Raw genomic sequence first — 22,918 nt, 5'->3', positions numbered from 1 at the left:
ACAAACCCTAGCTGCCCTGACCTTAGCGTAATTGATTTTTGCCCTTACCATAGGGTTGGAAGTTTAGTTCACTTGACCACCTTCAAAATGTCACCAGCACACTCATGTCTGCTGTGCCTCAGTAAGAGAGACTTCACCCCAACTATTACTCTAGATACAAATTGTTCTGTTGTGATTTGCTAGGTCTTTATTCTTCTGTGCAAGATAAAGTTCAAAAATTTTCTTAGGACAGCATTTGCTTTTAATTACTGTATTCTTTATAGAAAGTGAATAGACAGTTTTTAAATAATTGAAAATCAAGAAGGTTGCTAATGTCTGCAGAGGATCTATGAATGTGCGTGTTTTAGACTAACTAAACCAATTTCCTGACTATTACTCCTGTTTAAGTACTCTCCTTTATTTACATGGTAGTTTTTATTCATCCCAATCTCCGGTCACATGCATATTAAATCCTAACACTCCTCTAGCCAAATGCATAGGTACTAAATCAGCCATTGTATTAATACACATACAGTAGTTCATAACAATGCTTTTTCTGATTGGTAAAAATCAACAAATAAAATCTATAGAAATCAAAAAAGCAATATAAAGGTGCTTGATTGAAATTTAAGAACAATTTAGGTATTACAAAATGTTTGTTTTTGTTAGGGATTTAGCATACACAGAGAAGTGTGCTTTATACTGTACATAAACATGTTCAGAAAGCATTTAGTATCTTGTCTCATCATGTTGAAATAAACTTCATATATTCAAAAACTCTGTACCAACAGGGAGAATGTCTTGTTAATATGTTTAAAGTATGAAGTTGTATTTGTAAAATGAGTAAATATTGAAGCATATGCAATTTAAGCTCCACATTCTCCTATCCTAGATTTATGACAGCATTTAGGAATAAGTTATTTATTTATATTTATTTCTTTCAAGTAAGAATTCAACTGAAAGAGCCCAAATGCACAAAGATGAGGCAAGATTACTCTATCAGTGAGTGATTTACTACACCTTTAGGTTTGGATTTTTTTTTTGTTCTACGATGTTAATGCAATAGCCCTGAAATAATGCTTAAAGAAGTTTGTGTTTCAAGTGTTTCTACAGTGACTGGTGTCATTGTGCCTTTTAGGCAATTGCTCAAGAAACTGGCATTTGTGTGATTATTGCAAACTCTTGGTCAACAATTTATACTGTGTGCTGTTCTTAAAAACAATTTAAATTTGTTTTTAATCCTGGTATTTATTTCTGTGATTAGGAATGAACTGAATATTTTATTTTAGGTCTGTTTTACTATACATCTACCACCATCAATAGATCAGGTACTATAAAATAGCAAATATAACAGTAATTTGGCATTGTCTGTAGAAGTATTGCTTCAAAGACAGGTCAATTGTGATTTCCACAAGTGAGAACTACACTGACATGATTTCATCAGTAATTATAACATTTACCTGTCCAACCTGTTTAATCTTGTTCTTTATGCCCATCCTGACATAATTTGGCACAATACAGGAACCCATTTCTGAACGGAGTAACAGTCCTTAGCAGAGTTCAATCACACACATTTCTGGTCTGGTCCAATTTAGAGTTGCCAGTTAACCCAAGTAGTATGTCATTGGGATGTGGAAGAAAGACTGAAGTGCTCAAAGGAAGTCCCTGAATGGACTTGGGGAGAACATTAAAGCTCCATAAATACAGTGAGCAGACTAAGATTTAAACTTGGCACTTCAGAGCCGTGAATAATTTATGCCTTCTTATGTGGCTGAAACTTGTCTATAGTATGAAGTTTTACAGTAAATCAAACTTGCTAAAGCTGAGAAAATATTAGATTGTGTGTGTGTGTTTTTTTTTTTTTTTTTAGCTAAACAATCATTTCCTCCTTGATGTTTCCCATGGATCTTGTGTTTTTGTAATGGGTGAATCAATGAACACTAACATTACACATAGTGAACTTATTTTCCATGTGACTACACATCTGTTAATCTTATTTCATCACTACTTACAGTGCATTACTGTACTCTAATGAATAGACTAGTTTATTTAGGACTGTTCTTGAGAAAGTCACCTTTTTTGACATTTGTTACCTAGAGCTCCTAAAACCAGTAAAATACCCTAAAAGCAAAGCCTGTAGCAAGTATACAGTATGTGGATGTTAGCAGGTGTGTGGTGATGTGCCTGATTACCTTTAAAATCTGCATACGCTGGAGAGAGAATCTGAATATGAAATTGAAGTTGTATAAATGCTATTGCCTAGTGGATGGTTGCGATCAGTTTATGCTTTCTGTCATAAGTACTAATACTCACAAATAATTTGTAGCATTTTTCTTACCCTAATAAGCTTTTGGAGGACAGAGATATATATTTTTATAATATGATACCAGATTAGGGGAAGTGACTTGCCTAGCATCTCTAAGAGTGACAGTGCTGAACATTGTACCTATGATGCTGTGGGTTTAAGTACAGCTCTGTAGCCTCTAGGTCACACTTCCAGAATGAATGTTAATTTTTAACATTTCCTATACACCTTAAAGTGAATTGTCTTAAAGTTCATTCAGCTTAAAGTACAAGGGTACCTTTTTTAAAAGCTGTATACAAAAGTGCCTCTGGAAATGGCATACCACATTGTAAAGCTTGTGGCAGTTGTGGCTTGAGGTGACTTCATAACTGTTACTGCATACCTTTACAACAAACTCCCCCATTGCTAATTTTGTATCATATCTGTTTATTATAGTTTGTGCTCAACTTTTTTTTTCCCTTGTAAATTGTTTTTTGCATCAAAAACCCATGACCAGTGTTACAAGAGATGTGCTTCTGTTATTTGTGCCAGGCTTTTTTATGCTTATTTTATCTGCGTCATTGCAAAAAGCATGTGATTAAAGAATGATCGGCTTTGTGTAATGATAAGTTTGTGATTAAAGAATGATAGGCTTTGTGTAATGATGTTTTTTAATAGTGTGTCTTACATTAAATGCACTTTGGAAATATTCTCTGAAACAATCAAGCTTTCCCTAAGTTATTTTAAAGCTTTCAAACATTTTGAAGTGAACAGAATATGACCAGACTTTTTTAACGGTGGTGACATACATTCATTTTCCTTCGAAACGTGCATTGCTAAAAACATTTTCCCCATGGACTTAAAACTGTTGTGAATGGTAGAGAGAGAGAGATTATATATATATTTTATGATTATGTGAAACTCCTGCCTGTGGATCTTGTTTGTCTTTCTGCTGTCAGGAAGTACAGCTGTCAGGGTTATAATTTGAATAGTGAGCCAGTTCTTGACCTGGGCAGTTTTTTTGAATAAATATGGTCACTTATCTGCTAGGAGTGAAATTTCAAAGTTCCGGGAACTACAAAGCTTTCAGAAAATATTCAGACCCCTTAATTTTGTTTATATTGCATATTATGTTTCAGCCATATGCTAAAGTAATTTAAATTCATATTTTTCCTCATCAAGCAACATGCAGTGTCCGTTTAATGAGCAAAGAACAAAGTTTTAGAATTTTTTTTCAAATTTATAAAAAAAATAAACAAAAAAAAACAACAAATCACATCAAGTACTAAGACCCTGTACTTAGTTAAAACATCTTTAGCATCGGGCTTCTTGGGTGTGACACAACAAGCTTCAGACACCTGTATTCATCGATTGCCTTTATTTCTTCTCTGCAGATCTTCTCAAGCTCTGCCGGGTTGGAAGGAGAGAGTGAGTGGATAGCTCTTTTCAAGTTGCACCTAAGATGTTCAATTGGGTTCAAGTCTGGGCTCTGACTGCACAACTCAAGGACATTCCTAGAGTTGTCTCTAAGTCACACTTGTGTTGTCTTTGCTTTGGCTCAGTCTCAGGTTCAGAATGTCCTGGAGTGGGTTTTCATTATGGATATCTCTGTATTTTTACTCTGTTCAGTTTTTCCTCAAACCTGACTAGCCACCCACCAACCCCAGTCCTTGTCACTGAAAAACAACCTCACAGCCTGATGTTACCACCACCATGGTTCACAGTTTGAATGGTATTAAACAAGTGATGAGCAGTGCCTGGTTTCATTCAGACATGATGCTTAGAATTGAGGCCAGACAGTATAATCTTGGTTTCATCAGAAGAGAGAACCTTGTTTTTTATTACCTGAGAGTCCTTATGCCTTTATGCAAATTCCAAGTGGGTTTACATGTGTCTTTTAATAAGGAGAAGCTCCTACTTGGCCGCTCTGCCAAAAAATCCAGATCATTGAAGTGTTGTTATGCTGTTTTTTTGTGGAAGTTTCTTCCATCTCCACACAGGTTTTCTGGAGCTCAACCTGAGTGACCATTAGGTTCTTGGTCACCACTCCTACCAAGGCCCTTCTACCTCAATTGCTCGGTTTGGTGGGACGACCAGCTCTAGAAAGAATTGTGGTTGGTACAAACGTCTTCCATTTAAACATTATGCAGGCCACCATGCTCTTGGGAACCTTAATTTTTTAGCCTTTGTAGCTTTCCCCAGACATGTGCCTCAACACAATCCTGTTTCTAAGCTCTGCAGAAAATTCCTTTGATATTTATGACTTGGTTTTTGCTCTTATGAACGATGTCAGCTGTTGACTGTTATATAGACAAGTGTGTTCCTTTTTTAATCATGTTCAATCAGTTGAATTGATCACAGGTGGATTCCAAACAAGGAGTTGATACATGTCAATGATTATCAGAAAAATGGGATGTGCCTAGTGCTGGGCGGTATGACCAAAATTCTATATCATATGCATGTGTCGCACGGCCGCTCTGCTGGCCTCTGCTGAGAGTTGATTCTACAATAAAATAAAACTAAAATAAAAAGAGGAATAACCTTGGAGGTCAATCATTACCCCGAAAGCGGATAGTAGACATCACATAGTATATGTGTACCGAATTTCAGGTCAGTAGGTCAAACGGTTTGTAAGCTACAGGTGATTTAAAATCCTGGACATTTTTCCTCCAATGAAAATGCACACAATCTACAGCATACACAGAGCAGCATGAAACACATTAGCTGAAGATGGCTTTTGGAGGTAAGCTTAATTAGATTTTTAGGTTTCTTGCAAAAATAAGCCCATGTCCTTTAGGTAATTGAGCTTAGTACCTCTTTGTTAGATAATTCTTTTAGTTAACTCACTGTTCTTCGAATGATTAGCCTAATGAATATAATCTGAAGAGACTAATGAGCACTACCAAGCCCATTAGTTAGCTATCATATCAGCAGCAATGCTTTAGTAAGCTATACATTTATATTACTAATAGTTTAGCAGTATAAAAAGTGTTTAGGATTCAGATGTGCACACTTTGCATTTTTTTCAGGTTCATCATGGCTCCTAAAAGTGGTATTGATCCAAGTGCTGAACAGTAGATAACTGATTTTGTAAAAAAAAAAAAAAAAAGATAACACTGATGCTCAGTTATCCTTACAGGCATCATCTACTGTACAGATGATTGTTTTACCTATTCAATTTTTAATTTAATGTGCTAAATATTAAAGATTTACTTTGCTTTACTAAACCTAAGCTGTGCTAAAACAGTAGTGTCTATTGATGACTAAGTTACAATGGTAATGTGATAATGTCAATGTTAGCCATGTATAATTAGACTAGTAGAAAGTCAAAACAAATATTTAAAAAAAAAACTAAAAAAAAAACCAAGAAGAATTTACTTGGCACATAATGTAAAACTATACCATGGGCACTATCTCTTTACAACTCTGACCCTTCGCTGACTATTTTTATAATTTAGCTGACTGGTTTAAAACATGAGGAACTCCAGGGTTGTTTGTGAATACATAACATCATTAAAATAAAATTCTATAGTATGAGTAATGACATACTAGTTGTTTTCCTAGTGGCTAAACACAGAATCAGTTTTGGGTATTGAACTGATAAAACTTGTAAATTTCTGTTAAATGCCTTATTGGTCACTAGGAATGCACATTTCATAATCAATCAAAGGTGCTTAACTATTAAATAATTAATAATTATTAAATACTAAAAAGAGACCCACTGGCTAAGAACTCAGAAAATAAAGGACAGGTTTCAGAGAAAATATTCTACGTATGCCTAATTTGTTTACTGTTATGTGAAAATGTGTCACAGATTGCCTTTTTACATTACTGAAAATCATTTTATATATTTTTGTTGAGGTATATTGAGCCTGTTGTCATACTTAGGCATCAGTTAACTATAAGCTTGGAAGCCTGGATATTTAGCACTGTTATTCATGAATATTCTGATATGCTCTCACCATGGTTAAGAGATACTGTATATTAGATCTATCATCGACTACAGCTTCCAGTGTATGAGCAAAACATAATACCAGGGCCTGTTTCATGGAGGTGGTTGATTTAGTGGGCTTAGTGTATTGTGCATTATAAGAAGTACATATTGTAACAACTAACAATCAATTCCTAAATGAGGCATCACATTATTCTGCCAAAACAAGGAGTCTGAGCATACTTGTTTGGCAAATTACCAAACCTTAACCTCCATGGTCCCAACCAAAAATGACAGAGCACTACTAACAGAATGACATTATATTAATTTAGGAAAAGCTAATAAAATAAATTGCAGATATTCACACACATACTATTTACACAAATACTATTTGTAAACATATAAAACATGTAATATTTCTTACATAGAAGGCTGAATGTATGTTTGTCTGGTATACATATCTACACCGTTTAACCTAACCCCAGATTTTGCACAGTCTCTTTGTACATGGGAAGACCTAATTTTTCTCTTTGGGAAACTTTATTTAATGACAGAGCCTTATTAGGAAATTACTCCTGAGAAGTTCCCCAAAGCATGTTAATTCAATGAAATTTTGGTTTGGGTCCATAATATTTTTCTCTGTAAAAATGTATTTATTTACAGCACTTTATTCTACCTCAGATAGCACCGGGTACCTCCTGCTAGTATATTTACATTCAGTAAGAGACTATAAAAACAGTTCACAAAACAACTTTTACTTCCAGCCAAAGTCCAGAAGCATAAATATGTAAAGCAAATGATGCATAAAAACAAAGTCCACAAACAATATGTAGTTTCTTAGTTCAGTTGTTAATGGATTAATGAGTTGAGTAGTCCCTGATAAAGTTGCAGTAGTGGCATAAGCACCAATCTGTAAATGAAGTATACAGTATATAAAAAGATGGTGAATTTGACTGGAAGATATCATAATCCGCAAGAACAAAACCCAAAATAATTCCTGTGTGTTTCATTGTAACTACAGAGGACTGTTGGATTGTTGTCTGAAGAATGATCTAGTTGGTCACCTTAATTACTGCTGATGGCTAATTCAGTAGCAATTGGGTGAGATGAGCAATTAATGATTTCTTGGCTGTGAAAGGCTATCTGAAGCTTTGAGGATATTAGTCAGAAAAACGTTGAAGCTATTGCTAGGGTTTGGTAGGTGGGAGGTAAGAGATCCATGATTTGATAGGCTGCTGTTGTGAACTACAGACATTGACAGGCAGAAGGAGTACCCAGCAGCCATGACATAAGGATGTGGCCTGCCTTCTGTTGCTCCACAAAGTGCATAGAATATAATCACTTTTAAATACACACATAATGGAAAAATATATAAAAAACAATTATCCAAAAACAATAAAACATAAAATGCACAAAACAATCCATACATAACAGCTGTGTTTAAATCCAACTTATATGGAACAAATGTGAAAGAAAGAATGGAAAGTTCAACCTGTAATAGGACAAATGCTGTCATTTGACTTTTCTAACAGCAGGAAAATATTTACATACATTGTACTTGTACACCTACACATACATACATATAAAAGGACAACTGCAAAGAAAATTTACACACTGAATACAAACACTGTGTTTATGTAGTCCTGCTTCTCCTGTAAGATTATTAGCTGTGTGCCTGACTAAAAAGTATTGTGCCTGTGGTACTTCAGATTTTATGTGTCAGTTTTCATTTATAAAGGGACACATTTTTGTGATACTAACCTCGGTAGTTAGTGTGGTCCAAAAATCAATTGTGATTGTTAACTTGCTGTTTTTTTCTTACTTCCTTTTTTAGTTTTTGTGTCTTCTCAGTAAAATGTTTAGATGTACTGCTAGTGAAGGTGGCTGTAAATGTTATGTGATAGTCCAGCTTAGTATAACTGGCTGGCTGATGGACCTTGAATTTCAACGTGAGGCTGCAGGAACTGCATCAAAATCTTTGGAAATATTTTAGCCTAACCCAACTGTACTTTAAATGCAAGAAAAGGCTGTCACTTATGTCACTTATATTATATTGAGAAATTAGTCCAGAAATAAAAAAAAGTTGATTTTTTTGCAGACTTTTAGAGCTATAATTTGACCAATCACTTGTGAGTTGCAGTAGCTTTAAGTTGAAGAATTATGCATGTATTTGATGAAGTTAGAAATAATAGTAAGATTATTCACTTATTACAGCAGTATACTCAGACACAATAAGGCATCTAAGGCTTTGCAATCATCTTCTGGATGTAATGAGGATGGCTACAGTTGTCTTTTCAACCATCTATCCAATTCTAGGTCGTGGGAAGAAGCTGCCTATCCTAGCTGTACTAGGTGTAAGACCGGAGCCAGCCATGAACCCGGGGCTATGGTTGTCAACATACACATTTTAGTCTTGCAGGGCAAATTTGAGTTTCAAAACATTTGACTATCTCAGCACCTGTGACTTGCCTAGAACAAGAAATGTACTTCTCCATATTTTTATATCACTTTAACATTTATTTAATTAATACTTCAGAACTTCGACATTGGCTGGACATTTATGTAACTCGGCTTGTAATCTTTTGAAGCACAAGACAAATTTCTCTAAAGTGACATGTAATGTGTTAGCAGACGCGTAAAATCACAGAGAATAGCAATTAGTAAGGCTTCTAAAACAGCATACTTAATTGCAAAAAACAGATCAGAAAACATTGAATTTCTGTTTTTTTTTTTTTTTTAAGACTTATAAAACCAAAGTAATGTACATTTAGTATAACAACTAAAAAGTGATAAATGTAGTGAAAGTACATGCGACACATTTGAATGGTATCAGAGTAAATAAGATGTATTCACTAGTTTTAAGTAATTACTGTAGTTCTGGTTTTTCCAGTTCAGTGGCTAATTTTGAATTAGGACACAGATGTAAACAAAAAAAGAAGACTAATTATTTATTTGAGGCACCTTAAGAACAACAGGAATTCTGAAATAATGGATTAAATGGTAGGCTTAGAGTTGGAAGAGATTTAGGAAAAAATTGTAAAGTTTAGATTCTGAAACAATTTGGCCAGTTCAGGAAATCTTACCTTCCAGTAAAGTGTTATTTACCAGCAAATATTTCCTGCGTAGACAGATGCAAACATAAGTCTCACAACAGCAAATGTCACAGACCTGGCAAAGTGATTTTTTGATTAACCTGGTTTACTTTAAATAATTTGTGTAAATGAATAATCTTGGTATTCATTAATTCATCTGTTTCTGGTGTAATACTCTTTTGAATTTACTTTTTAGTATTAATTTTTACTAGTATTTTTCAGTTATTGAACATAAAATGCCTGTGAAAAATGTTCCTACATGTACATGGTAAGATAAATAAAGTAGTTCATGATGATCATATTAATCTTTATAAATTCAGGCAGTAAGCTTTTGAAAGCCATGTCCATCAAGCATATTGAGTGGGGGCATGTCTAGTTCTTCCATTTTACAGTACACAGGTCCTTCCAGTTGTTTCTTGCTTGTGCTGGTGATATGCTAAGTTTCTGCAGTCCTATCTTACAAACAACAGGGGTGTTTTAGATGTGATGATGCATTGTAGATGAATTGCTTTGGTATATCAACACAGTAAAAGACAATTAGCAGCAAACATTGTCAACCTTTTGTTCAAAATGCTACTAATCTAAGCAATGTAGAGCATGCTTAATTTTTGCTGAAGAATTCTCTTGTAACTGGATATAAAATGATATTCAGCTTAAATGCTGCTCTCGTGTCTATTTAAATGAATTTTTAAATGCACATTTAAATGAAATGTGTAATAAATATAATTATTCAGTTTAAACACTTTGTAAATCAAAAAACAGCTAATTGTTTAGTTTATATTGGTCACCATACAATACATAATTAAGAGGTTTTTTGATTGTTTTTTCTGTGATATTTAAAAGTTTTTTATTTACTTTATTTTTTGATTGTTTTTTCTGTGATACCTAATATAGTTTTGATTAGTAGAATTTCCAGAATTTTATTACCCTACACTCTTGCTCATTTTTTTCTCACAGGACAGTACTTAACATTCCTGATGTGCTGTTTTTAACTAGCACATTTTTCTCGATATCTGTTCATTTTTATATGTCCTGCGCTTTAAATTGATGAGCTCTAACTACTGCATACTTACAAATATAATTTATATTCAGAAAATACTTTTAGTGCATATAGATAGATAGATAGATAGATAGATAGATAGATAGATACTTTATTAATCCCCAAGGGAATATTCACATACTCCAGCAGCAGCATACTGATGATAAACAATATTAAATTAAAGAGTGATAAAAATGCAGGTATAACAGACAGTAACTTTATATAATGTTAACGTTTACTCCCCTGGGTGGAATTGAAGAGTCACATAGTGTAGGGAAGGAACGATCTCCTCAGTCTGTCAGTGGAGAAGGACAGTGACAGCAGTCTGGCGCTGAAGTTGCTCCTCTGTCTGGAGATGATACTGTTCAGTGGATGCAGTGGATTCTCCATGATTGACAGGAGCCTGCTCAGCACCCTTCACTCTGCCAAGGATGTCAAACTGTCCAGCTCCGTGCCTACAATAGAGCCTGCCTTCCTCACCAGTTTGTCCAGTCGTCCCTCTTCTTTATGCTGCCTCCCCAGCACACCACTGCGTAGAAGAGGGTGCTCGCCACAACCGTCTGATAGAACATCTGCAGCATCTTATTGCAGATGTTGAAGGACACCAGCCTTCTAAGGAAGTATAGTCGGCTCTGTCCTCTCTTGCACAGAGCATCAGTATTGGCAGTCCAGTCCAATTTGTCATCCAGCTGCACTCCCAGGTATTTATATGTTAGATTTATGTGCAGAGAGTATAATAAGCTGTCTAGGAATGTGAGATTTCCTATCTGGTTTATACTTTACATTAAGTCCACATTATTGTTTCTGAATTTTTTTTTTCTCTCCCCCCATTGTAGAAACAAGATGCCGGTCAAGTTTTGCTGGATTTGGCCTATAACCATTTGGGCTTGATAGAAAAGGAGTATTTCAGTTTGCAACACAAGGAGGATTCACTTGAGTCAGCTGTAAGTATCAGATTTTTGATATGTTATTTGTCTGTATGCATTAAAATGTTCTCAAAATAAAAAAGTTGTCATATAATTACATGCATCTATAGCAGCTAATCAATATCACAATATATAGCTGACAACTTTGTAACCATGAATTTTATAAAAATGCTTTAAAGCAAATTCATAGGATATACTTAATTTTTTAAACCAACGAATACATTGTTTTACTGTCTCACACTAAGTAAATAACATGGATAAATTATTATTTATAATTTATTAACCCATATAATGAGAACATTTTAAACACATTTTTCTACTGGTTTAACTTAAGAATATGATTTATATCCTAAACATTTTAGAGTTACCTATCAAAGTTAGAGCATCTCAAAACACAGTTGCCCTCTGAAATCCATCTCAGATTCTGAAATACTGTACATAGACTACATAGAGGACTTTGCATGTCCTTTACAACAAAGAGAAAAAAAAGTTTAAATAGAATGTGTAGTGCTCCATAAACTTTTAAACAGTTGTACTGGAACATTTGTGTTTAATAATTTGATATTAACTTGCTGTGTGCAATCAGGAAAAGAATGTTAAACTTCTTTAATCTATTTTAAGTAAGTGATAACAGCTCCTTTGTAAAAACTTGTTTTATTAGAATTAAAAGCAGCTTTTTACTGTTATGTTAAAAATCCACTTTTATTTAATTATGCTTCCTAAACACTTGGGTTTATTTTGCCAGTTTTGGCCTGCTGATCACAAAAGTCACTTTGCAATAAAATGTATGTAACAGAAAAATTTAAATCATCCATTTTTGTAATTTCCTCTCATATAATAAATATAAATTTACAGTACAGTAACTACAGCTGGAACATATGTGGTGATTTAAAAGTAGTGGAACTGCTAATAGGAATTGAAAAAAAGTAAATAAAAAAAAAATCAAAAAAAAAAAAAAATCTGTGCACAAATTGATTGATTCCAGCCTTGAAGCTCAGTGCTTCTGGGAAAGCCTCCTGCATCCCAGAAACAGATTAAGCAGGTTTGCAAAAGTTACTTTGTTATATAATTTAACTAGTTGTTATGTATAGCAAGAAACCAAAAAATGTATCTCTCTATTATAAAAAGAAATCCTGTCGATACGTGATCTTCTCAGAAGATAATTTAAAGACCCGCGAGACGAAAGAGACCTGCCACGGTGCGTCTCACGGGAACATTGAACGAGAGTCTTGCAAGACACACCCACCTACAAGCAATATAAAAAAAAAAACAAATCAGTAGTGTAAAGGCAGTCATGCAGCACATACAGCTCCAGGGCTCTCAGTGCATATAAAGTGTATAAGGTCAATACGGTAGAAATGAAATGAATAGGGTAGAAATGAAACGTCGACGATTAAACGAAGAAGAAAGAAAAGCGCGGAGAAAAGAGACCCCAAAAGCGATGGAGAGAAAAAAATGCTAAAAAGGAAAACAATAATCTAGGTGCAAATTTAGAAAATAAGGAACGTGATGATCAGCCCGGAACAAGTGGAATGGAAAAAAAAGCACGTCCAATCAGGCGTGGAGAAAAGAGACTCAAATGCGTTGGACAGAAAAAAGAGTAAAAAAGAATAATCAAGGTGCAAATTCAGAAAATAAGGAAAGTAATTATCAGCCCGGAACAAGTGGAATTGAAAAAAAAGCACGTCCAATCTGGCTCAGAATTAAAAGACAATGAGTAAAAGAAAGTAGAACTTCATAAAGACATTTACAAACGTTGACGCTAAACACATGCAGAGCAGGTTAGAGACTATGAAACCAGTGAAATTAGAAAGGCTCAAAAAAAAAGAAAAAAAAAAACGTGGAGAAAGCTGTGACAGCAGCTACCCCAACCGAACGCGAGCAGCGTTATACATCCTGCAAGAAAGAATTCAACCACGACTGTGGCCAGAAATAAAAGACAGGTATTGCTTTTACAACGTCATGCGAGACCAGGCAGTGAGCCATCATTTAAAATAAGTCAACAGACCTCTAAGCTAGCAGTTGTTGCATTGCTTTTGGCAGGCAAGCATCGTGTGTTCCCAGCTCTTAAAACAACAACATGCGACAGGCAGAAGAGGCAGCTAGCAAGCAGCAAAAAGACAGCAAATGATCCAAAGGCATATCCTTAGCATACGTTCAGCCGCAACACCCTTCACAACACGAGCAGTATTATACGTCCGGGAAGAAAGAGATGTATCCTCACGCGAGGCAGGAAATAAAGAAACAAGTATTGTTTTTACAAAAGTTTTTAAAGTAAAAGTGAAAATAGTGCATATGTAACAATTCACAAGAAAATAACAATCTCTTTAAATTGTAGATTGCCTGCCTAAGGTAAAGTCATCCCTGATGAATGGGGACGTGGGAATGAGGGGTCCTTTCATCGGATTTGCGCTATTTCAGATGTGGAATGGCAAAATGGGGGAGGCAGCTTGATGAATAAGGTCTCCAGGACTTAAAACAAATCCAAATCATATTATGTGATATCATCTAATGTGAAATTCTACTCCGTACTTCTAGAATTTTTATTTTTATACTGTATTGAGGATTTATTTTGTTCTATGTATTGTACTGTACGGCTCAGAATTAAAAAACAATGAGTAAAATGACAAAGTAGAACTTCATAATGACGTTTACAAACGTTGGCGCTAAACACATGCAGAGCAGGTTAGAGACTATGAAACCAGTGAAAGTAGAAAGGCTCAAAAAAAAACCCAAAAAAACGGCGCTATACACATGTGGAGAAAGTTAAAGGATATGAAAGTAGGAAAATTAGAAAATATAAAAAAAGAAAGTAAAGATCACAGTAGCGCAAACAAAAAAACTGCCTCATTTAACTATGCACCAGTCTAACTTTGGTTTTACACAATAATTACTACACTATTGCACCTTAACACTTAATTCAACTTTATTCACATAATTTTACTTATTTATTATGTTCTACTATACTGTTATCTTTCAGTCTATGACTTTTTGTTAATCTAACTGATATTCTTCTAACTTTGCACAGTTTTGGATAAATGGATCAAGATGCATTTCACTGCGTGTTGTCCTGTATAACTATGCATGTGACAAATAAAGAATCTTGAGAATTTCAAAAACGGAGTTTACCGCATATGCATTTATTGGTTACTTTGTTAATGTATATATATTTATCTGTCTGCTTATTTAAAAAGCTACATTTACCCCAGGAGTCAAAAACGTTCTGTCTAGCTCTTGTACAAAAACCTAGACAAAAGCTGGGATATTACCTTGGTAACCCCATGTACTTTTGGAACTGTGAGAGGAAAATAGCACGACTTTACAGACAGGAGTCCAATGCAGAACTCTACTTACTTTTTTACTTTGTAAAAAAAAAAAAATTATTAACTGCTGATGATGTAGATCGTTTTGTCTGTGCTGAAATTCCAAACAAAGAAACCTATCCTGACCTCATTAAAAAGATTCAGCATATTGGGACTCGCAAGATTACAAATATTGTTTTTACAGAAGTTCTGAAATAAAAGTGAAACTAATGAAATAGCAACAATTCAAAGAAAAAAAAATCTTAAAAGTGTATATCCGGAAAACCAAACACGCGAGTTGGCGAATGAAGCGAGCAGGGGGCAAAGCCCCCTAGTACTTTAAAAAACCTTGACCTGAGTTTGTTTTGTCTTCTGATTTTTCTCTACCCACATTTTTTTTTTCAATCAAAGCATTTTGCTTTCATATAATTTTTGTTAAAGCTTCATAAACTGTATTTATTACATGTGTACATTTATATCCAGAGCAAAGTTGTCTCGTGGCTTTTTAAGTGATAATTTTAAACCCTTTATTACAAGATTAAAATAATTGCCCTTAGAAAGTCTAGAACAGAGCTACTAGACTCTTTTTGCTGTGTTAAAGCTAAAAGGCAAGATATAAGTAGCCCCATCTTTTCAGCTTGAGTGAACAAAGGTTTAGAGGAGACTGGATACACGTTTAAAATTTAGAGGAGAATAACTTGAATTACTCCTTCTGCTTTTAAATAAATAAATACCTTATCAATAAGATGGGGACACAAATTGAAGCCTATTATGTGTAAATTTACCCAAATTTTAGAAAATAATCTTCAAGAAAGTGTTTTTGACAGTGGCATCTTGGGAGCTTTGAGTCTTAGCATTATTTGAATGCCCTTAATAAGAATTTTGTTGCTGCCTTGGACTTATTTGCTGTGTAGCCACAACTTCTGCTTCATTGATTCATGCTAAATGATCTTTTTTCTAAACTCTGATATTTAATGTTCTAGAGGTGGCTGGAACCGAACAAACCTGTGAGGAAGCAGTTGAAAGGTAAAACTTTATCTACACAATATGCAAAAGAAGTGGGCTTCTGCTGTTTTGTATGCATGCTGCATTTATGCCCATACGTTATAGAAAAAGCATTAAAACTTATCAAATACCTCAATTTTTCAAGCCAAGCTTGTTATTGAGTATTGCTTTGTATCTTCAGATTACTTTCTGTACATATACTGCTTAGGAATATCCATGCCGTTTTAAGAAGGAAAAAAGTAAAGTTTTTTTGTGTTATTTAGCCATGTTAAAAGGAGACTAGCTTCTCAGTTTGTCGTATTCAGTGGTACCCTTAAGTTGCTCTGTAGACAGCTAGACAATACTTCTGGGGAAAAAAAATCACATTTATTGATAGCTTAATTCTTTCACTAGAAAGATACTACTTGCTCCAGCTGGACTGATTAAACTCCTTTTCAGAAATAATTTGCAACTTAATTAAAAACACATAATTATATGACTGGTTCTTTGTCAACCTTCAAACTAATCACTAGTACAAATGTTCATTCTGACAGTTTTTTTTTTTTTGTTTTTATGTGACCTAATGGCTTTAAGGGCAGCTTCTGGCACATAGCAGGGGCAATCCCTGGATAGAAAACACAACAACCATATTTGTTCTATGCTGATTTGGAGTCCTAAATTAACTCTGGCCTCTGATAGATAATTACTTGACCATGTCTTGATTCGAGCTCCTGGAACAGCGAGTCAACAACTTTAACCACTGCATTCAACCCTATGTAGTCTGAGGCTCAACTCTGCTTATTGTTGCCTCTAATACTTAATCATCATCACTACTTGCAGGAAGAAACTATGTTTATGTGATTGCAATATTAAGAGAGAAAGTAGAAATGCTTTTTGCAAGGCACAAAATTTTTTCTTTTGATAAGAACAGCGAAGAACAGAAAAGTTGATATCAAATTTTATAATAAATAATATAAGTATAGATAAAAAAAAACAAGAGATTAGTGGCTGTGATGGTTGAGTATCCCTGTATGTCTTGATACACATCTGGTGTGTTCAGTATATTCTTCTTACTTCTGTGTCTAGGTAGCTTCCCATATTCATTGCATTTCCGGGTACGTTATTTCATTCCTGATCCCAATACTCTGCACCAAGATCAAAGTCGGTAAGTTAGTGTTTTTGTTTTGTTTGTTTGTTTTTTGTTTATCATAACTTCAATAATTGCAAAAGATTTATAACCGAAGTAGACATAGAAAGTTTTTAATTAAAAATTAACAAAAAATGGAAAAGTCAAGTTTTTGCAACTAACCCACTGAAGGTTCACCAAAGTGTATAGTGTATGAGTGTAGTGTGACAGAGTAAAGCAATGTGTCAGTATATTATACTGTGTACTACTTTATCTTGTACCATTGTACCCATCATAGTGAGTAAACTTTATCATGTCTAAATGTGACAGGGCTATAAAAAGTAGTAACTGTCGTGGTCTTTTTCATGTTTCACTATGTTACAATTGTGTTCATATTGCTTTTTACTCATTGAAAGAAAAAAAAATACAATATACAGTAAACCCTCGTTTATCACGGTTAATCTGTTCCAGACTCCACCGCGATAAATGAATTTCCACGAAGTAGGATTCTTTATTTATAAGTAGAATATTTTCGCAGTTAGAGCATAGAAAACCTGTTTATGGCCTTATAAATACGTTTTTTAACATTATTAGAGCCCTCTAGACATGAAATAACACCCTTTAGTCAAAAGTTTAAACTGTGCTCCATGACAAGACAGAGATGACAGTTCCATCTCACAATTAGAAGAATGCAAACATATCTTCCTCTTCAAAGGAGTGTGCATCAGGAGCAGAGAATGTCAGAGAGAGAGAGAGACAGAGAGAGAGAAAAGCAAATAATCAAAAATCAATAGGGCTGTTCGGACTTTTAAGTATGCGAAGCATCGCTGGACAAAGCAGCTGCAAGGAAAGGAGCAATGTGAAGGTAGTCTTTCAGCATTTTTTAGAGGAGCGTCCGTATCCTCTAGGCCAGTGTGCGAACAGCCCCTCTGCTCACACCCCCTCCGTCAGGAGCAGAGAATGTCAGAGAGAGTAAGAGAGACAGAGAAAAGCAAACAATCAAAAATCAATACGTGCTGTTCGGGCTTTCAAGTATGCGAAGCACGTGGAAAGCATATTGTATATCATTGAGGAGTTTTATTTAATACATAATACGTGCTCTGGTTGGGTAGCTTCTCAGCCATTTGCCAATAGCGTCCCTTGTATGAAATCAACTGGGCAAACCAACTGAGGAAGCATGTACCATAAATTAAAAAACCCATTTTCCGCAGAAATCCGCGAACCAGCAAAAAATCTGTGATATATATTTAGATATGCTTACATTTAAAATCTGCGATGGAGTGAAGCCGCGAAAGTCGAAGTGCGATATAGCAAGGGATCACTGTACACAATATTTTAAATAGAAAAAAATGAAAAAAGGAAGTTAATTATTATAGTGATTATTCCCTAAATAGCCGTGGAAAAAATATTGTTTCCCACATATTCTTTGAGTTTGGGCAGTTCCTAACAAAAACAAAATAATTTAGAAAAAGTATGACAATACAAGAATAGAGTATTGACTTTAGATTATAAGAAAATGTTCAAAGTGCTAAAAGTCATCCACAACACACTGAAGTCTACTGAGAAAAATGTGAGGAACTTTCATAGTATATTACTATACAATAGTTATATTGATTGTGGTATTGGAGTTCTTTAACCAGAAAAAAAACCAACAAATCAAGAATGAAAGGATTACTGTCTCAACAATTTCTTGCTAATTTTACAGTGTTCTCCCCAGAAATTTTTTCCAGCCGGGTGGCATGAAAAAGTAGCTGGGTGGGGCGGAACGGGGAAAATTAAATGTGCACTATTTTTATTAGTTAATTATTATTAATTATTTTCCAATGCTCAATATGACTTACTTTTTTAAGGTTTGACACTTGTGCCAGAATATTTTTATTAAATTTAAGAAGTATCCAATTCTGGGTCCTGCAACCCTGACAAAACTTTTAAATAACAATTATTATGACATAAACCAAGAGGCACAAGTATTGTCACTGTCGGAAAGAAAAGTAAAAACAATGGGAAAAAAAGTATGGGAAACCTAATGAAGAAAAATTTTAAAAATATTCTTCAAAGCCAACTTGCATATGCAGAAGGTGTCTTCAGTTAAATATTCTTCTTTTCTTCCAAGATGCCCAGTTGTCTGCAGCTTTCCCACAATCAAAGTCCCCAAGATCTGGGCCCTCCAAGGAGATCAGCATGAGATTATTTAGCGTGCTTTGATTCATGTGATTTCTCAAACATGTCTTGATCCTTTTAAGGGCAGAAAACCCCCTTTCACATTCAGCGGTGCTCACTGGGATCACTAGCCCAATATGAGCTGGTTTGGCTAAATTTGGAAATGACTCTTAGAGCTCTGATGTTGTAACCATTTTTAGTAAAATCTGTTTTGGACTGAAGTCTTTGTATGATTGACTTCTGATAATTTTTGACACAACTGTCTATTCTTGCCTGCTACTTTCATATTTTAAAATTGGAGGGATACCATTTTTGGAGTAATGATCGAAAAGAATTTCAGCAGACTCGCTTGAATCGTGAGTTTCTGCATTGAAAACTTTTGAAAAGCTGGAAATAATTGGCATGTCAGGGAATCTTGCATCTAGGTGCTTGACAGCTGTCTCTAGGCATTTATCATATATTGCAGTTTTGAATGACATTACATCACTCTGTGTATAAACAATGCGGAGATGACCATTCTTCTGCCAGACAATGATGAAGGCTTTGAAAATGTCTCCCAGGAGTGTCTTTCAACTCCATGATGGACAATTTTGTGGTGAGCAAAACTGGCTCAATTTTGGTAAGACTGACATCTTGCCTTTGCCATAGCCCTAGATAAACTGGACAACAAAGGTAATACGTCTGAAAGCATCATCAGAGAGGAAACAAAATTATATGTTTCAATACATCTGCTGAATCCTTCAGCTGTGATGTAATTTCGTTCAGTGGCCTCAGCTATGATACTCCTCATACACTGTCGTAGTGACTGTACTGCAGAGTCATGAGACAGCCATCTAGTGTCATTGGTCATTTTCAGCTCAATCTGGGGAATGTTCAGAATATTTTGGATTTCTGTTAAACCAGCCATCCTAACTGAAAAATTTTGGAAGAAATAGAACAGCTGCCTTAAGCTGTCGTTCAGTTTTGTTAAATAAGGTACAGCAGCTGCTGCTTGGGCACTTGCAAGGGCCAATCGGTGGTTTACACAGTGGCAGTTGACCAAGAGTCCAGATGTTTTATCTTTAAGCAGTTTTACCACACCTTTCTGTTATCCCACTCATAACGGCCGCTCCATCTGACCCTAGTCCAACCAGATTAGCAGTTTTCAATCCTAGAGTGTTCATAGTCTCACTCAGTGTGTTAGTTATAGTCTCCGCTTTGCCATCAATCATATTGCGGGTTGATACAAAACTAATTCTGACCTCTTTAGTGACCTGGCAAACATATTTAATGTAAATAATTAATTGTTTTACAACTGAGAAGTCTGTTGTTTCCTCACACAGAATACTGAAAAAATTTTAAGCATGTATATTTTTCAGTATGTTAGACTTTATTACTGATGCTAAGACATCCAGCAGCTCTTGCATTATTCTTTCAGAGGTGTAATGTGCATTTTTACCAACATTGAGATGTTGTAAAAAGGAACAACCCGTTTCTTTACAGTGTTCCAATAGCTTTTCAAACAACGTTGTATGTGGCAACTCATTTATTGCCAACCAATACATGGATCTTAAAGCTCCCACAAAGGCATCTCTCTGTAAGTTATTTAACACAGATACAGATCTTTCAATTTGACCAATTCCGGTTTGCTCTAGTACACCCTTTCTTAAAAGGTCAGCAGAAGACTCAATGTGCATTTTACTTTTTTCATGGTCCAGCAAGTTTTCTTTTCGAATTCTTGTGCATGGCACATTTACCCAAGGTAACTCCCTCCTTGGGGGTGTTTGTTTTGAATATTTCATGCACAGTGAACACCACATACCCTTTTCTTTGACCATTAGCCAATCAAAATCTTTAAACCATTGTTTGTTTATGCCAGATAAGTGGTGTTTAGATTTATCAATTGGCATCTACAATGTCTTTGTCTGAAATTGCCACATCAGGAGTTGACACTGCACCGTCATTAGTTTGTGGCGTCTCTTTTCTGAAATAACTGAGCAGTGTTGTTTTCTGAACACTTTTATTACTCATGTTGGTAAAACGTTTGGAAAAAATTAAAAGTACCTATGAATAAGACTTTTGAGTGGGAAAGTGGGAGCCTGTTGGATATTCAATGCACACTTGCACTACGACAGGGCAAGATATGAACAATAAAAGGAATGGCAGATGGGTCACTTTAACAAAACCCTCAGCAACTCAGTGACAAAACATTTACTCGGCACACAGTGTGCGCTACAAGGGTTTCTGCACACTTTTTGCAATATGGACGCAGGTCCAAATATGAGCAAATATAAGAACGGCAGATGGAGTCACTTTAACAAAACCCTCAGTAATACAGAAAAAAAACTTTTCCTCAGAAAACAGTGTGTGCTGCAAGAATTTCTGCGCACTTGCAATATAGACGCAGGTCCGAATATGAGCAAATATAAGAATGGCAGATGGGGTCACTTTAACAAAACCCTCAGTATGAGCAAATATAAAAACGGCAGAGGGAGTCACTTTAACAGGAACCACAGTGAGTGGTACAAGGATTTTTGCACACAGAACACACCTAATGCTTAAACAATATTGTGTGTGTATATATATATATATATATATATAATATATATACAGTGATCCCTCGCTATATCGCGCTTCGTCTTTCGCGGCTTCACTCCATCGCGGATTTTAAATGTAAGCATATGTGAATATATATTGTGGATTTTTCACTGCTTCGCGGATGTCTGTGGTCTACAGTACGTGTGCTTCCTCAGTTGATTTGCCCATTTGAATTCAAACAAGGGACGCATTTGAATTCAAACAAGGGATGCTATTGGCGGATGGCTGAGAAGCTACCCAATCAGAGCACGCGGTTAAGCTCCTGGGTGCTGTGCTAACTCTCGAGCGTCTCGCGACCATTCTACGAATGGCAAAAGATCTCCAGACATCAGTTGAAGAATGGGACCCACAAATGATTTGTTCTTTGCAATTTAAAAATGCTCTTGACGGCGCTACGGAAGTGTATAGGAACCTCTTTACACAAATGAAAAAGCAGCACCAGCAACTTCCCATCACGATGTTCCTTACATGCAAAACACTGCCTAGTACGCCTTCTGTGGAAGAAGACGACAGCGGTGCTACACAGTTGCCTGAAAAGGCTCCTTTAAAACAGCTGTGACAGTGCAGTAAATGTCATCGTTATCTGACAAGTTGGTGAGTACCCAAAACTATTTTTCTACGTACTTAGTACATGTATGTACGTTTATTGTAACTGTGCACACATTTTATATAATTTTTTCCTTGCATTGTTGGTATTTATTGCCGGTGGCCTGTCTATCGTAATGGCTGTAACAAATGTGATATTGGAGACGCTCTACAGTATCTTTAAAATAACATGTTGGTTTTATGTACAGCATTTACATGTTATAGATTTTTCACGTATTTTTATATTACCTACTCAATTACAATATGTTTAAAACTGTATTACGTATTAAATAAAACTCCTCAATGATATATGATACGTATGTTTGTGAGTAGTATATAAACTGTGTTTACATACATAATTTCAACGAATCTTACCTAATAACTAAGAGAATATAAAGGGTTTATGCTGTATAACTGTACGGGGAATATTTATAAACCATGTGGGAGAGTTTATAAGGACTTAAAATATATAAAAATAACCATATAAACATATGGTTTCTACTTCGCGGATTTTCTTATTTCGCGGGTGGCTCTGGAACGCAACCCCCGCAATGGAGGAGGGATTACTGTATATATAATGTTGGTTTGCTATGTACTGAACAAGAAGAGAGCAGCTGTACGCTACACAGACTGCACTGACACTGAGAACAGAGACGTCACTTCCTGACACCCTTTTTCTGATATCTGGCTTCCTGGTTACACAAGTCTTTTTTTTTTTTTTCTTTCTTCAGTCCTCCTCTCGCCCGTCCACCTCCACATCCTCTTTGCTTGTGAACTTCTGCTCCGTTCCCGCTATTAGCATGAACAGCCCCCTCTCGCCCGTCCACCTCCCCATACTCCTTGCTGCTGTATTAAGCTGCTACGCCCCCGCTATTACCATGTACAGCCCCCTCTCGAAAGCCCACCTGTCCATACTGTTTGCTTGTGAACTCC

General features: G+C 35.5%; 1 protein-coding gene across 1 annotated transcript in view; it reads left to right on the top strand.

Moving 5' to 3' along the window:
- The window catches only part of ptpn3 (protein tyrosine phosphatase non-receptor type 3), a 363,093-nt gene that overhangs the window by 170,212 nt on the left and 169,963 nt on the right, over positions 1 to 22,918 (top strand). Inside the window, exons 3-5 of the mRNA XM_028817422.2 lie at positions 11,162 to 11,269; positions 15,537 to 15,579; positions 16,624 to 16,702. Coding sequence (XP_028673255.2) covers positions 11,162 to 11,269; positions 15,537 to 15,579; positions 16,624 to 16,702 — 230 coding nt within the window. The remainder of the gene's footprint in view (positions 1 to 11,161; positions 11,270 to 15,536; positions 15,580 to 16,623; positions 16,703 to 22,918) is intronic.

The sequence above is a fragment of the Erpetoichthys calabaricus genome, chromosome 13 (assembly GCF_900747795.2).
Source record: "Erpetoichthys calabaricus chromosome 13, fErpCal1.3, whole genome shotgun sequence".
Taxonomy (NCBI): domain Eukaryota; kingdom Metazoa; phylum Chordata; class Cladistia; order Polypteriformes; family Polypteridae; genus Erpetoichthys; species Erpetoichthys calabaricus.
The sequence above is the reverse complement of the archived record's forward strand: the minus strand, read 5'-3'. Positions and strand labels throughout refer to the sequence as shown.